The 15,420-nt window shown below is 44.8% G+C and overlaps 1 protein-coding gene across 1 annotated transcript in view; it reads right to left on the minus strand.

Moving 5' to 3' along the window:
* Window positions 1–15,420, minus strand: part of LOC106572775 (UPF0606 protein KIAA1549L) — a 140,331-nt gene that overhangs the window by 38,470 nt on the left and 86,441 nt on the right. The window contains exons 10-11 of the mRNA XM_045708310.1: window positions 14,941–15,104; window positions 1,892–2,091 (exon numbers count right to left, since the gene is read on the minus strand). Coding sequence (XP_045564266.1) covers window positions 1,892–2,091; window positions 14,941–15,104 — 364 coding nt within the window. The remainder of the gene's footprint in view (window positions 1–1,891; window positions 2,092–14,940; window positions 15,105–15,420) is intronic.

The raw sequence follows: 15,420 nt of genomic DNA on the forward strand, positions 1-15,420 counted from the left end.
GTCCCGTGACACTTCCTACAGCTGCCATAGGCTCTCAGAAGGCGGCAAAACGCTAAATCGTGGCTTTGCAGGCTCTGGCTGAAACAAAGTAGCGCGTTTGGGTAGTGGCTGGTTACAGTACTGTGAGACTCAGGCTCGTGCCCGCGTCGACCGAAAGCTTTGTTTTCTTTCCTCTGTTTAGCTAAATGGACATTCCCGGTCGGAATATTATCGCTTTTTTACGAGAAAAATGGCATAAAAATGGATTTTAAACAGCGGTTGACATGCTTCGAAGTACGGTAATGGAATATTTAGATTTTTTTTGTCACGAATTGCGCCATTTGCACGACCCTTCTTTACCATTCGGATAGTGTCTGGGACGCACGAACAAAACGCCGCTATTCGGATATAACGATGGATTATTTTGGACCAAACCAACATTTGTTATTGAAGTAGCAGTCCTGGGAGTGCATTCTGACGAAGACAACAAAAGGTAATCAAACTTTTATAATAGTAAATCTGATATTGGTGAGTGTTAAACTTGCCGGGTGTCTAAATAGCTAGCCCGTGATGGCTGGGCTATGTACTTAGAATATTGCAAAATGTGCTTTCACCAAAAAGCTATTTTAAAATCGGACATATCGAGTGCATAGAGGAGTTCTGTATCTATAATTCTTCAAATAATTGTTATGCTTTTTGTGAACGTTTATCGTGAGTAATTTAGTAAATTGTTAGCAAATTCCCCGGAAGTTTGCGGGGGGTATGCTAGTTCTGAACGTCACATGCTAATGTAAAAAGCTGTTTTTTGATATAAATATGAACTTGATTGAACAAAACATGCATGTATTGTATAACATAATGTCCTAGGGTTGTCATCTGATGAAGATCATCAAAGGTTAGTGCTGCATTTAGCTGTCTTCTGGGTTTTTGTGACATTATATGCTAGCTTGAAAAATGGGTGTCTGATTATTTCTGGCTTGGTACTCTGCTGACATAATCTAATGTTTTTCTTTCGCTGTAAAGCCTTTTTGAAATCGGACAGTGTGGTTAGATAAAGGAGAGTCTTGTCTTTAAAATGCTGTGAAATAGTCATATGTTTGAAAAATTGAAGTTTTTGTATTTTTGAGGAATTTGTAATTCGCGCCACGCCTATCATTGGATATTGGAGCAGGTGTTCCGCTAGCGGAACGTCTAGATGTAAGAGGTTAAAGTCAGCACGTTGTAATTTGTCATTTAAAAGCCTCCAAACTGCCCCTGAATTCCACCTGGCTACCCTCGACTATCCCTTTAACTAGAGATGCCTGTCAACATCCACAGTACAATAACAGAAAACATGGGATGAAGACTTTAGGCATCTGTGTAGCGCATTAGGATGGTGAGGGTTTTATGAAGATCTTACCAACATCAAAGTAGGACATACAGTAAACTAAAATGAGGTAAGGAGATAACGCAGTGGTAACATCATTGTCTCATCCAGAACAGCATTAAGGATTTTACCCACAGGGCCAATTCACTCATAATAGTCTTATGGAAAGATATCAGGGAAATTCCTTTAACGTAGACAAAAGCAGAGGTAAAAATACCATTCCTGAATAAATTGCTGTGATTCAACTGATAATAATCAGAGGTCAACTGATCTCAGGAAAGCTCTTCAAGACAAGAATACTAGAGTAAATGTATTCCTGAAATATCTCCCCTCTCTATATTTAACTGAATAACAATAGTCTGAGGAGAATGGAGCTCAGCTACTAGCCAGTCACATCCGCTCTCCTCTGCAGGAGCACAATAGGCTTATCCAGCTCAATAACATCACATCTGATTGGCTCAACACAAAACAAGTAGTTTAAACTGTAGCTATATTCCTATGACACCCTCTGTATGGCCATGTGAGGTGTGTATGTGACTTTCGTACCTCTTGCGTATGTCCGAGTTGAGAGTCTTCTTGTTGGCGGTGCCGTCCTGGTGCAGGGCCTTCTCCAGGGAGAGGGAGAGGGGGGCTTCCCGGATGGGCAGGGGCAGCACCAGGGTGTCCTGGGTCACGGGGAGGGTCTCTCCCTCCCCACCCTGCACCCGGCCCAGGTGCTGCTTGGCATAGTCAAACCCCTGGACAGGCTGTAGGGAGGACGAAGGGGGGAGAGAGATGAGTGGAAACAGGTGAGTGATGGATGCAAGCTCTCCGGCTCAATGGCCATCTAATGGCACACACTTGTACACGCACGCACACACACACAAACACACGCACGCGCGCACACACACACACACAAGCGCACGCGCACGCACACACACACAAACACAGGGTCAGCATATTATGTATACACAGACAGAGACAAACACACATGTAAAGAGACATACATTTAAAGAGACATACTGCACTTGTGAAGGTGGTAAATGACCTTTCAATGGCGTCAGACCGAGGCTCTGCATCTGTCCTCGTGCTCCTAGACCTTAGTGCTGCTTTTGATACCATCGATCACCACATTCTTTTGGAGAGATTGGAAACCCAAATTGGTCTACACGGACAAGTTCTGGCCTGGTTTAGATCTTATCTGTCGGAAAGATATCAGTTTGTCTCTGTGAATGGTTTGTCCTCAAATCAACTGTAAATGTCAGTGTTCCTCAAGGCTCCATTTTATGACCACTATTGTTTTCACTATATATTTTACCTCTAGGTGATGTCATTCGGAAACATAATGTTAACTTCCACTGCTGCAGATGACACACAGCTGTACATTTCGATGAAACATGGTGAAGCCCCAAAATTGCCCTCCCTGGAAGCCTGTGTTTCAGACATAAGGAAGTGGATGGCGGCAAATTATCTACTTTTAAACTTGAACAAAACAGAGATGCTAGTTCTAGGTCCCAAGAATCAAAAGAGATCTTCTGTTCAATCTGACAATTCATCTTGATGGTTGTACTGTGGTCTAAAATAAAACTGTGAAGGACCTCGGCGTTACTCTGGACGCTGATCTCTCTTTTGACGAACATATCAAGACTGTTTCAAGGACAGCTTTTTTCCATCTATGTAACATTGCAAAAATCTGAAACTTTCTGTCCAAAAATGATGCAGAAAATGTAATCCATGGTTTTGTCATTTCTAGGTTAGACTACTGCAATGCTCTACTTTCCAGCTACCCGGATAAAGCACTAAATAAACTTCAGTTAGTGCTAAACACGGCTGCTAGAATCTTGACTAGAACCAAAACATTTGATCAAGTTACTCCAGTACTAGCCTCCCTATAGTGGCTTCCTGTTAAAGCAAGGGCTGATTTCAAGGATTTACTGCTAACCTACAAAGCATTACATGGGTTTGCTCCTACCTATCTTTTCGATTTGGTCCTGCCGTACATACCAACACGTACGCTACGGTCACAAGACGCAGGCCTCCTTAGTGTCCCTAGAATTTCTAAGCAAACAGCTGGAGGCAGGGCTTTCTCCGCTAGAGCTCTATTTTTATGGAATGGTCTGCCTATACATGTGAGAGACGCCGACTCGGTCTCGACCTTTAAGTCTTTATTGAAGACTCATCTCTTCAGTAGGTCCTATGATTGAGTGTAGTCTGGCCCAGGAGTGTCAAGGTGAACGGAAAGGCACTGGAGCAACGAACCGCCCTTGCTGTCTCTGCCTGGCCGGTTCCCCTCTCTCCACTGGGATTCTCTGCCTCAAACCCTATTACAGGGGCTGAGTCACTGGCTTACTGGTGTTCTTCCATGCCGTCCCTAGGAGGGGTGCGTCACTTGAGTGGGCTGAGTCACTGACGTGATCTTCCTGTCTGGGTTGGCGCCCCCCCTTGGGTTTGGGCTATACTCAGCCTTTACTCAGGATGGTAAGTTGGTGATATCCAAGAAGATATCCCTCTATTCGTGTGGGGGCTGTGCTTTGGCAAAGTGGGTGGGGTTATATCCTGCCTGTTTGACCCTGTCCGATGGTATCATCAGACGGGGCCACAGTGTCTCCCAACCCCTCCTGTCTCAGCCTCCAGTATTTATGCTGCAATAGTTCATGTGTCGGGGGGCTAGGGTCAGTCTGTTATATCTGGAGTATTTCTCCTGTCTTATCTGGTGTCCTGTGTGAATTTAAGTATGCTCTCTCTAATTCTCTCTTTCTCTCTCTCAGAGGACCTGAGCCCTAGGACCATGCCTCAGGACTACCTGGCCTGATGACTCCTTGCTGTCCCCAGTCCACCTGGCCGTGCTGCTGCTCCAGTTTGAACTGTTCTGCCTATGGCTATGGAACCCTGACCTGTTCACCGGACGTGCTACCTGTCCCAGACCTGCTGTTTTCAACTCTCTAGAGACAGCAGGAGCGGTAGAGATACTCTCAATGATCGGCTATGAAAAGCCAACTGACATTTACTCCTGAGGTGCTGACTTGTTGCACCCTCGACAAACACTGTGATTATTATTATTATTATTATTATTATTATTTGACCCTGCTGGTCATCTATGAACATTTGAACATCTTGGCCATGTTCTGTTATAATCTCCACCTGGCACAGCCAGAAGAGGACTGGCCACCCCTCACAGCCTGGTTCCTCTCTAGGTTTCTTCCTAGGTTCTGACCTTTCTAGGGAGTTTTTCCTAGCCACCGTGCTTCTACACCTGCATTGCTTGCTGTTTGGGGTTTTAGGCTGGGTTTCTGTACAGCACTTTGTGACATCAGCTGATGTAAGAAGGGCTTTATAAATACATTTGATTGATTGATACACACATTTAAAGAGACATACAGGCAGTCAGACAGACACACACATTCAGACAGAAAACCGAAATGCCTAAATTACTTTTCAGAACTGTAGTTCATGTATTAATGGGACATCTATCCTGTGTCTTGAACTCCATAAACATAGTTTTCTGAAGATGTCTTTGATCTCACTTTCTCTCCTTCTAATGTCTAAATAAATGAATCACAGTGGGCAATAAAATGATGAGATTCAAAGACTTCTCAAAAATATTCTAATGTAGTCAGACTCCAGCCAGAAGAGGAGAGAGACACAGTGGGGTTTATATAAAAGTCTTAAACACACACACACACACACACACACACACACACACACACACACACACACACACACACACACACACACACACACACACACACACACACACACACACACAGAGGTGTGGATGGTGGTGAAGTTTTCACGCAGACTAAAAGTGCTGGCTGCATGGACTGTCAGAGGAGTGGTTTTCAGAGGGATATAGAGGGAAAGTGCTGGCTGCAGGGCTGTCAGAGGGGTGGTTCTCAGAGGGATATAGAGGGAAAGTGCTGGCTGCAGGGCTGTCAGAGGGGTGGTTCTCAGAGGGATATAGAGGGAAAGTGCTGGCTGCAGGGCTGTCAGAGGAGTGGCTCTCAGAGGGATATAGAGGGGAAGTGCTGGCTGCAGCGCTGTCAGAGGAGTGGCTCTCAGAGGGATATAGAGGGAAAGTGCTGGCTGCAGGGCTGTCAGAGGGGTGGTTCTCAGGGGGATATAGAGGGGAAGTGCTGGCTGCAGGGCTGTCAGAGGAGTGGCTCTCAGAGGGATATAGAGGGAAAGTGCTGGCTGTAGGGCTGTCAGAGGAGTGGCTCTCAGAGGGATATAGAGGGAAAGTGCTACATCTGCAATCACACAGCATGACAGTATCACTGAGGTGATATTCACAGTATCACTATTCAATTCATTTTTCCCCAAGTGATGTACATTTAAAAAAAAAGTGTGATAGAATGCAAATTCCCAAGGTATTTGTCCATCCCTCATATTGACAACTGGACTGCTCCAACACAGCAAGAACCAGCTTTAGCCCCATAGGTTCACTCCTCAGGGTCCCCAGCACATTTCACAGTTTCTGCCTCAATAACATCCACCTCAATATACTGTACAGACTGGCTGATGGTGCAAAGATAGACAGAAACAAACAGAGAGAGTGAAAGGTGGACACACAGACAGGCAGAGGGATATCCCTTTGGTAAACATAATGGAGTTTCTATCATTGATCCACTGATGGTGGATAGGCTACTGCACTAACACACACACATGCTAAACTACAGGACTGTTTCGCTTGCATAGACTGGAATATGTTCCGGGATTCATCCGATGGCATTGAGGAGCTAACCACATCAGTCACCGGCTTCATTAATAAGGGCATAGACGACATTGTCCCTACATTCCAATCAGAAGCCATGGATTACAGGAAATATCTGCACTGAGCTAAAGGTTAGAGCTGCCGCTTTAAAGGAGCGGGACACTAATCTGGACGCTTATAAGAAATCCTGCTAAGCCCTCCAACGAACCATCAAACAGGCAAAGTGTCAATACAGGACTAAGATCGAATCCTACTACACCGGCTCTGTCGCTCGCCAAATGTGGAAGGGCTTGCAAACTAGCACGGATTACAAAGGGAAACCCAGACACGAGCTGTCCAGTGATGCGATCCTACCAGACGAGCAAAATACCTTCTATGCTGGCTTCGAGGCTAGCAACACTGAACCATGCATGAGAGCACCAACTGTTCCGGACGACAGTGTGATCACGCTCTCCAGAGCCGATGTAGTAAGACCCTTAAACAGGTCAACATTCACAAGGCCGTAGAGCCAGATGGATAACCAGGACATGTACTCAGAGCCATGCGCTGACCAGCTGGCAAGTGTCTTCACTGACATTTTCAACCTCTCCCTGACCCAGCCTGTAATCCTACATGTTTCAAGGCCTCCCGAGTGGCGCAGTGGTCTAACGGCACTGCATCTCAGTGCTTGAGGCGTCACTACAGACACCCTGGTTTGAATCCAGGCTGTATCACAACTGGCCATGATTGGGAGTCCCATAGGGCGGCGCACAATTGACCCAGCGTTGTTCGGTTTTGGCCGGTGTAGGCCATCATTGTAAATAAGAATTTGTTCTTAACTGACTTGCCTAATTAAATTAAAATGTAAATACATTTTTTAAAAACACCATAGTCCCTGTGCCCAAGAACGCCAAGGTAATCTGACGAAATGACTATCGGCCCGTAGCAGTCACATCTGTAGCCATGAAATGCTTTGAATGGCTTGTCATGGCTCACATCAACACCTTCATCCCAGACAGCCTGCATCCACTCCAATTCACATACCGCCACATATCCACAGATGACGCAACCTCTATTGCAATCAACACAGCCCTTTCCCACCTGGACAAAAGGAGAACCTACTGTACATGAGAATGATGTTCATTGACTCCAAGCTCACCACTAAGCTAAGGACCCTGGGATTAAACAGGGTAGGCAACAACACATCCACCACGCTGACCCTCAACACGGGGGCCACTCAGAGGTGCGTGCTTAGTCCCCTCCTGTACTCCCTGTTCACCCACAACTTTGTGGTCAAGCATGACTCCAATACCATAATTGGACACCACCGACAACGATGAGACAGCCTATAGGGAGGAGGTCAGAGACAACAACAACAACCTCTCCCTTAACGTCATCAAGACAAAGGAGCTGATCTGGACTACAGGAAACGGCGGTCCGAGCACACCCCCATCCACATTAATGGGGCTGTAGTGGAGCAGGTCGAGAGCTTCAAGTTCTTTGGTGTCCACATCACAAAGGAATTATCATGGTCCACACACACCAACACAATCGTGAAGAGTGCACGACAATGCCTCTCATGAGGCTGAAAAGATTTGGCATGGGTCCTCAGATCCTCAAAAAGTTCTACAGCTGAACCATTGAGAGAATCTTGACTGGCTGCATCACCGCTTGGTATGGAAACTGCTTGGTATCCGACCACAAGGCACTACAGAGGGTAGTGCGTACGGCCGAGTACATCCAGGACCTCTATACCAGGTGGTGTCAGAGAAAGGCCCTAAAAATTGTCAAAGACTCCAGACACCCAAGTCATAGACTGTTCTCTCTGCTGCAGCACGGCAAGCGGTACCGATGCACCAAATCTGGAACCAAAAGGACCCTGAACAGCTTCTACCCCCAAGCCATAAGACTGTTAAATAGTTAGTTAAATAGTCAACCAATAACTACCCGGACTATCTGCAATTACCTTTTTTGCACTAACTCTTTTAACTCATCTAGATAAGAGCTAAATGACTCAAATGTAAACGTCATCACATACGTTGCTGCTACTGTCTTATCTATCCTGTTGCCTAGTCACTTTATCCCTATCTATATGTACATATCTACCTCAATTACCTTGTACCCCTGCACATCTAGTCAGTACTGGTACCCCGTGTATATAGCCAAGTTATTACCTTGTACCCCTGCACATCTAGTTGGTACTGGTACCCTGTGTATATAGCCAAGTTATTACCTTGTACCCCTGCACATCTAGTTGGTACTGGTACCCCGTGTATATAGCCAAGTTATTACCTTGTACCCCTGCACATCTAGTTGGTACTGGTACCCTGTGTATATAGCCAAGTTATTACCTTGTACCCCTGCACATCTAGTTGGTACTGGTACCCCGTGTATATAGCCAAGTTATTACCTTGTACCCCTGCACATCTAGTTGGTACTGGTACCCCGTGTATATAGCCAAGTTATTACCTTGTACCCCTGCACATCTAGTTGGTACTGGTACCCTGTGTATATAGCCAAGTTATTACCTTGTACCCCTGCACATCTAGTTGGTACTGGTACCCCGTGTATATAGCCAAGTTATTACCTTGTACCCCTGCACATCTAGTTGGTACTGGTACCCCGTGTATATAGCCAAGTTATTACCTTGTACCCCTGCACATCTAGTTGGTACTGGTACCCTGTGTATATAGCCAAGTTATTACCTTGTACCCCTGCACATCTAGTTGGTACTGGTACCCCGTGTATATAGCCAAGTTATTACCTTGTACCCCTGCACATCTAGTTGGTACTGGTACCCCGTGTATATAGCCAAGTTATTACCTTGTACCCCTGCACATCTAGTTGGTACTGGTACCCCGTGTATATAGCCAAGTTATTACCTTGTACCCCTTCACATCTAGTTGGTACTGGTACCCCGTGTATATAGCCAAGTTATTACCTTGTACCCCTGCACATCTAGTTGGTACTGGTACCCCGTGTATATAGCCAAGTTATTACCTTGTACCCCTGCACATCTAGTTGGTACTGGTACCCCGTGTATATAGTCAAGTTATTACCTTGTACCCCTGCACATCTAGTTGGTACTGGTACCCCGTGTATATAGCCAAGTTATTACCTTGTACCCCTGCACATCTAGTTGGTACTGGTACCCCGTGTATATAGCCAAGTTATTACCTTGTACCCCTGCACATCTAGTTGGTACTGGTACCCCGTGTATATAGCCAAGTTATTACCTTGTACCCCTGCACATCTAGTTGGTACTGGTACCCCGTGTATATAGCCAAGTTATTACCTTGTACCCCTGCACATCTAGTTGGTACTGGTACCCCGTGTATATAGCCAAGTTATTACCTTGTACCCCTGCACATCTAGTTGGTACTGGTACCCCGTGTATATAGCCAAGTTATTACCTTGTACCCCTGCACATCTAGTTGGTACTGGTACCCCGTGTATATAGCCAAGTTATTACCTTGTACCCCTGCACATCTAGTTGGTACTGGTACCCCGTGTATATAGCCAAGTTATTACCTTGTACCCCTGCACATCTAGTTGGTACTGGTACCCCGTGTATATAGCCAAGTTATTACCTTGTACCCCTTCACATCTAGTTGGTACTGGTACCCCGTGTATATAGCCAAGTTATTACCTTGTACCCCTGCACATCTAGTTGGTACTGGTACCCCGTGTATATAGCCAAGTTATTACCTTGTACCCCTGCACATCTAGTTGGTACTGGTACCCCGTGTATATAGCCAAGTTATTACCTTGTACCCCTGCACATCTAGTTGGTACTGGTACCCCGTGTATATAGCCAAGTTATTACCTTGTACCCCTGCACATCTAGTTGGTACTGGTACCCCGTGTATATAGCCAAGTTATTACCTTGTACCCCTGCACATCTAGTTGGTACTGGTACCCCGTGTATATAGCCAAGTTATTACCTTGTACCCCTGCACATCTAGTTGGTACTGGTACCCCGTGTATATAGCCAAGTTATTACCTTGTACCCCTGCACATCTAGTTGGTACTGGTACCCCGTGTATATAGCCAAGTTATTACCTTGTACCCCTGCACATCTAGTTGGTACTGGTACCCCGTGTATATAGCCAAGTTATTACCTTGTACCCCTGCACATCTAGTTGGTACTGGTACCCCGTGTATATAGCCAAGTTATTACCTTGTACCCCTGCACATCTAGTTGGTACTGGTACCCCGTGTATATAGTCAAGTTATTACCTTGTACCCCTGCACATCTAGTTGGTACTGGTACCCCGTGTATATAGCCAAGTTATTACCTTGTACCCCTGCACATCTAGTTGGTACTGGTACCCCGTGTATATAGCCAAGTTATTACCTTGTACCCCTGCACATCTAGTTGGTACTGGTACCCCGTGTATATAGTCAAGTTATTACCTTGTACCCCTGCACATCTAGTTGGTACTGGTACCCTGTGTATATAGCCAAGTTATTACCTTGTACCCCTGCACATCTAGTTGGTACTGGTACCCCGTGTATATAGCCAAGTTATTACCTTGTACCCCTGCACATCTAGTTGGTACTGGTACCCCGTGTATATAGTCAAGTTATTACCTTGTACCCCTGCACATCTAGTTGGTACTGGTACCCCGTGTATATAGCCAAGTTATTACCTTGTACCCCTGCACATCTAGTTGGTACTGGTACCCTGTGTATATAGCCAAGTTATTACCTTGTACCCCTGCACATCTAGTCGGTACTGGTACCCCGTGTATATAGTCAAGTTATTACCTTGTACCCCTGCACATCTAGTTGGTACTGGTACCCTGTGTATATAGCCAAGTTATTACCTTGTACCCCTGCACATCTAGTTGGTACTGGTACCCCGTGTATATAGTCAAGTTATTACCTTGTACCCCTGCACATCTAGTCGGTACTGGTACCCCGTGTATATAGTCAAGTTATTACCTTGTACCCCTGCACATCTAGTTGGTACTGGTACCCCGTGTATATAGCCAAGTTATTACCTTGTACCCCTGCACATCTAGTTGGTACTGGTACCCCGTGTATATAGCCAAGTTATTACCTTGTACCCCTGCACATCTAGTTGGTACTGGTACCCCGTGTATATAGCCAAGTTATTACCTTGTACCCCTGCACATCTAGTTGGTACTGGTACCCCGTGTATATAGCCAAGTTATTACCTTGTACCCCTGCACATCTAGTTGGTACTGGTACCCCGTGTATATAGCCAAGTTATTATTAGTCATTGTGGATTTATTCCTCATATTATTATTATTTTTCTATTATTATAATACTGTTTCTATCTGCATTGTTGGGAAGGGCCCAACAGTAAGCATTTCACTGTTAGTCTACACCTGTTGTTTACCAAGCATGTGACAAATACAATGTGATTTGATCCTGCTTGTTATTCCATATTAAAGTTCAGGCAAAACTCCCTCTTGGGATACTGCTATACTGCAAAATATGGACCATGTCTTTGCATAGAAAATGAACATTGGTGATTGGTTATTGTTTTACTGTAATGGTGAACTAACTGATCTATAATGCCAAACAAACTGATACAAACAATAGCGAATGACAACGCATACAGAGGTAAACTAGGTCAGAACAGGGGTGTGTGCGTGTGTTTGCACGTGTGTGTCTGCTTCTTAACAAAGACAAATGAGGTCTAGAAGGTTAACAATGAGAGTACATACATTATTAGACATATAGAAGGGAGTCAGGTGTAATGGTATAGGTAGGATCTGTGTGTATTTATTTAAGATGAGGACATCTGACCTTGTTCCAGCAATATGCACCAAGAGCTCGTTTCAGAGTACACACACGCATACACTCGCACGCACGTGCATGTACACGCACGCACACGCATTGACATGCATACACACAGCTTTTAGTCTACTACAGAGTGAGTCGGCTAGGTTGGATGTAGTCTGTCGTCTCCCTCACTCACAGTAGCCTACACACTAGGCTTGGGCGGTATACCGTATATACCGTATACCGGGGTATTTGGAAATAGCCACGGGATGGTTTTTCAATACCGTCAGTAAGTTTTTCAATCCATTTTTATATTTGTAGCTACTTTTTAAGTAAATACCTGCAGTATGATAGGATATAAAGCAGATCGCGTTCATTTCACCCGTCACATTATTTTACATTATAAAGTGGGTGGTTCGAGCCCTGAATTCTGATTGGCTGATAGCCATAGTATATCAGACCGTATACCACGGGTATGACAAAACATGTATTTTTACTGCTCTAATTACGTTGGTAATCAGTTTATAATAGCAATAAGGCATCTCAGGGTTTCGTTGTATATGGCCAATAACCCACGGCTAAGGGCTGTGTCCAGGCACAGCCCTTAGCCGTAGTATATTGGCCATATACCACACCCCCTCGTGCCTTATTGCTTAATTATAAAGCTTACCGTGGTTCCCCAGAACAGCTGGGCCAGTCACGTGTTTGTTTGTAAATATCACAATGGGAGAAAGCAGGAGCAGGTGAGTCCAGCTGTGTATTGCCAGGGGTTGCGTTTTATATCGAAAGTCAACAGTGTTTTTTTCTTCAATAGAGTGATCAGGGACGTGCAACTACAGTGTTCCTTCACAGAAAATACATTGGTGTAACACATTCGGCAGAAAATATATTCATTTTCATCAGATGACAAAAGAATTTGGCTGGCAGTCACGCAACGCTATTTGGCTGGAAGTCACACAAGTAAATAAGCTTACAATTAAAAAGCAAGGTCTTTTTCAGAGCGCTGTCTGCTGATAGAATGCCTGTCAACCAGAAATTATAATAAGAAGCATTTTACATCTGTGTTTACAAAACACAGCAAGATATTTCTTATGCATTTTATATTTTTTCCTGCGTGAAAAACACAAAATTCTCAGTTAACGAGACCCCTAAATTTAACTTGCTAGTTATCTAAGTAAGTGGCTGAATTAATAAGGTGAGGGGGCTTCATATTGTGTTAGATTTCTGCCGTGTTTGAGAAGTCAAAGCCCTATCTTGATTTCCTTGCGTTCTTTTCTCCTCTCTATTCTCGGACTATCTGCTCCTCCACCCTCTTCTCCAAGCTTAGCAGGCAGGCCCGTTGCCCTAGCAACTCCAGACTCCTCACAGACACAGTGTGTACACATGCTGCTCCAGAGCCAGTACTGTTCTTCCTTCAGACAAGCATGTGTCAAAACTTTGTTAATTTGCGCAATGTCTCTCGTTCACATTCGCTTGACATTCAGCAGCTCCTACCTATATATGTATAACTTTATGTGCTGGATTGCCTGTCTTAGCAATTTGTATATAAAAAAAAATCACTCGTTAGCATATTTAGCTTGCAGCCTCCATGGAAATTCGCTATTACTTGTGATAATTTTGTTAGCATTCTGGTAATAGATGCCCAATTTTTTTCTGGCGCCACCTTGTGTACTAAGTTGATAATACTGTAAATCCCGGGATGAGAGAAGAATGGTATAAAGATATGGACATCTGGATACCACCCAACCCTAATACACACACACAATCGCCTAAACAAACACACCCATCAAATGTAATAGTGACTATTCAAACTTTACTTCAATTGCAGCATATCCGTATCCCTATTTCATATGCCAGTCAAACACCCCATTACCCTGCACTCCCCTAGTAGACACACACCAGTGGAGGACGGCTCATTATAATGGCTGAAACGGAGCAAATGGAATGGCATCAAACCACGTGTTTAATGTAATTGATACAATTCTACTTATTTCTCTCCAGTCATTACCATGAGCCCGTCCTCCCCAATGAAGGTGCCACCAACCTGTGAAACACACAGCTCACAACAAGGACAGACACCAGAGAGAAACAAGGACAGACACCAGAGAGAAACAAGGACAGACACCAGAGAGAAACAAGGACAGACACCAGAGAGAAACAAGGACAGACACCAGAGAGAAACAAGGACAGACACCAGAGAGAAACAAGGACAGACACCAGAGAGAAACAAGGACAGACACCAGAGAGAAACAAGGACAGACACCAGAGAGAAACAAGGACAGACACCAGAGAGAAACAAGGACAGACACCAGAGAGAAACAAGGACAGACACCAGAGAGAAACAAGGACAGACACCAGAGAGAAACAAGGACAGACACCAGAGAGAAACAAGGACAGACACCAGAGAGAAACAAGGACAGACACCAGAGAGAAACAAGGACAGACACCAGAGAGAAACAAGGACAGACACCAGAGAGAAACAAGGACAGACACCAGAGAGAAACAAGGACAGACACCAGAGAGAAACAAGGTAGATACCTGGTGGTAATATCCTGTAACATCCCTCCGATATGACGTCTGAAAAACAAGACAAACCGTGTCAAAGAGACATGTCTTCATCCATTTCCTCCTCCCGTCTCTCTTCAGTTTGACTGTTGGCTGAAAACATGCACTGCAGAAATAGGCAATGATCTGCTAGGTTTACCCAAACAATGGATTTACCTGACATCTTACCAAGATGAATAATCTCACTGCACTGGCAGATCATTCTGCTGATTTCAACCTAAAAAAAAACTGATTTTTTGGGGTAAGGGAAATCAACTCAATACAATACATTTTTTGCAGTGTGTCTCCAGTTTTCATCTGGATTTACCTATACCTGGTGTGTGTGTGTGTGTGTGTGTGTGTGTCTCCAGTTTTCATCTGGATTTACCTATACCTGGTGTGTGTGTGTGTGTGTCTCCAGTTTTCATCTGGATTTACCTATACCTGGTGTGTGTGTGTGTGTGTCTCCAGTTTTCATCTGGATTTACCTATACCTGGTGTGTGTGTGTGTGTGTCTCCAGTTTTCATCTGGATTTACCTATACCTGGTGTGTGTGTGTGTGTGTGTCTCCAGTTTTCATCTGGATTTACCTATACCTGGTGTGTGTGTGTGTGTCTCTGCCCACCTTGACACGGGGGTTGAGGTTGCCCATGGCGTCGGCTTTGAAGTCGCTCTTGTTCTTCCGGCAGAGCACGGCGGTGATGATGATGATGATGAGCGTTACCACGGCGATAGGGGCCAGCACCGCTGCGATGATCCACAGATTGTTGGGAGGATTCTTCACCACGGCTACAAGGGGAAACACACAGGAACACTTTGTGAGAGCACGGATCAACACACACACACAACATATTCCCTCCTATTGTGGTGATGTGTACAAGAATTGTCATCATGTAATCATCAATAATAGAACACAGTAACAGTGGATATGTTTTACTGAGGTAAATGTGTCTGCAGGAGAAATGATCCTCAATGATGGTATTGATGAACACATCAATCAACATCACAGCAATAGTCCATCCTCTCCCTTCATTATGCCGTACCTCTACAGACACGTCTCATACTGTTCTCACTTCCTCCATCCTCTCCCTTCATTATGCCGTAG

Source organism: Salmo salar, chromosome ssa26 (assembly GCF_905237065.1).
Source record: "Salmo salar chromosome ssa26, Ssal_v3.1, whole genome shotgun sequence".
Classification (NCBI taxonomy): domain Eukaryota; kingdom Metazoa; phylum Chordata; class Actinopteri; order Salmoniformes; family Salmonidae; genus Salmo; species Salmo salar.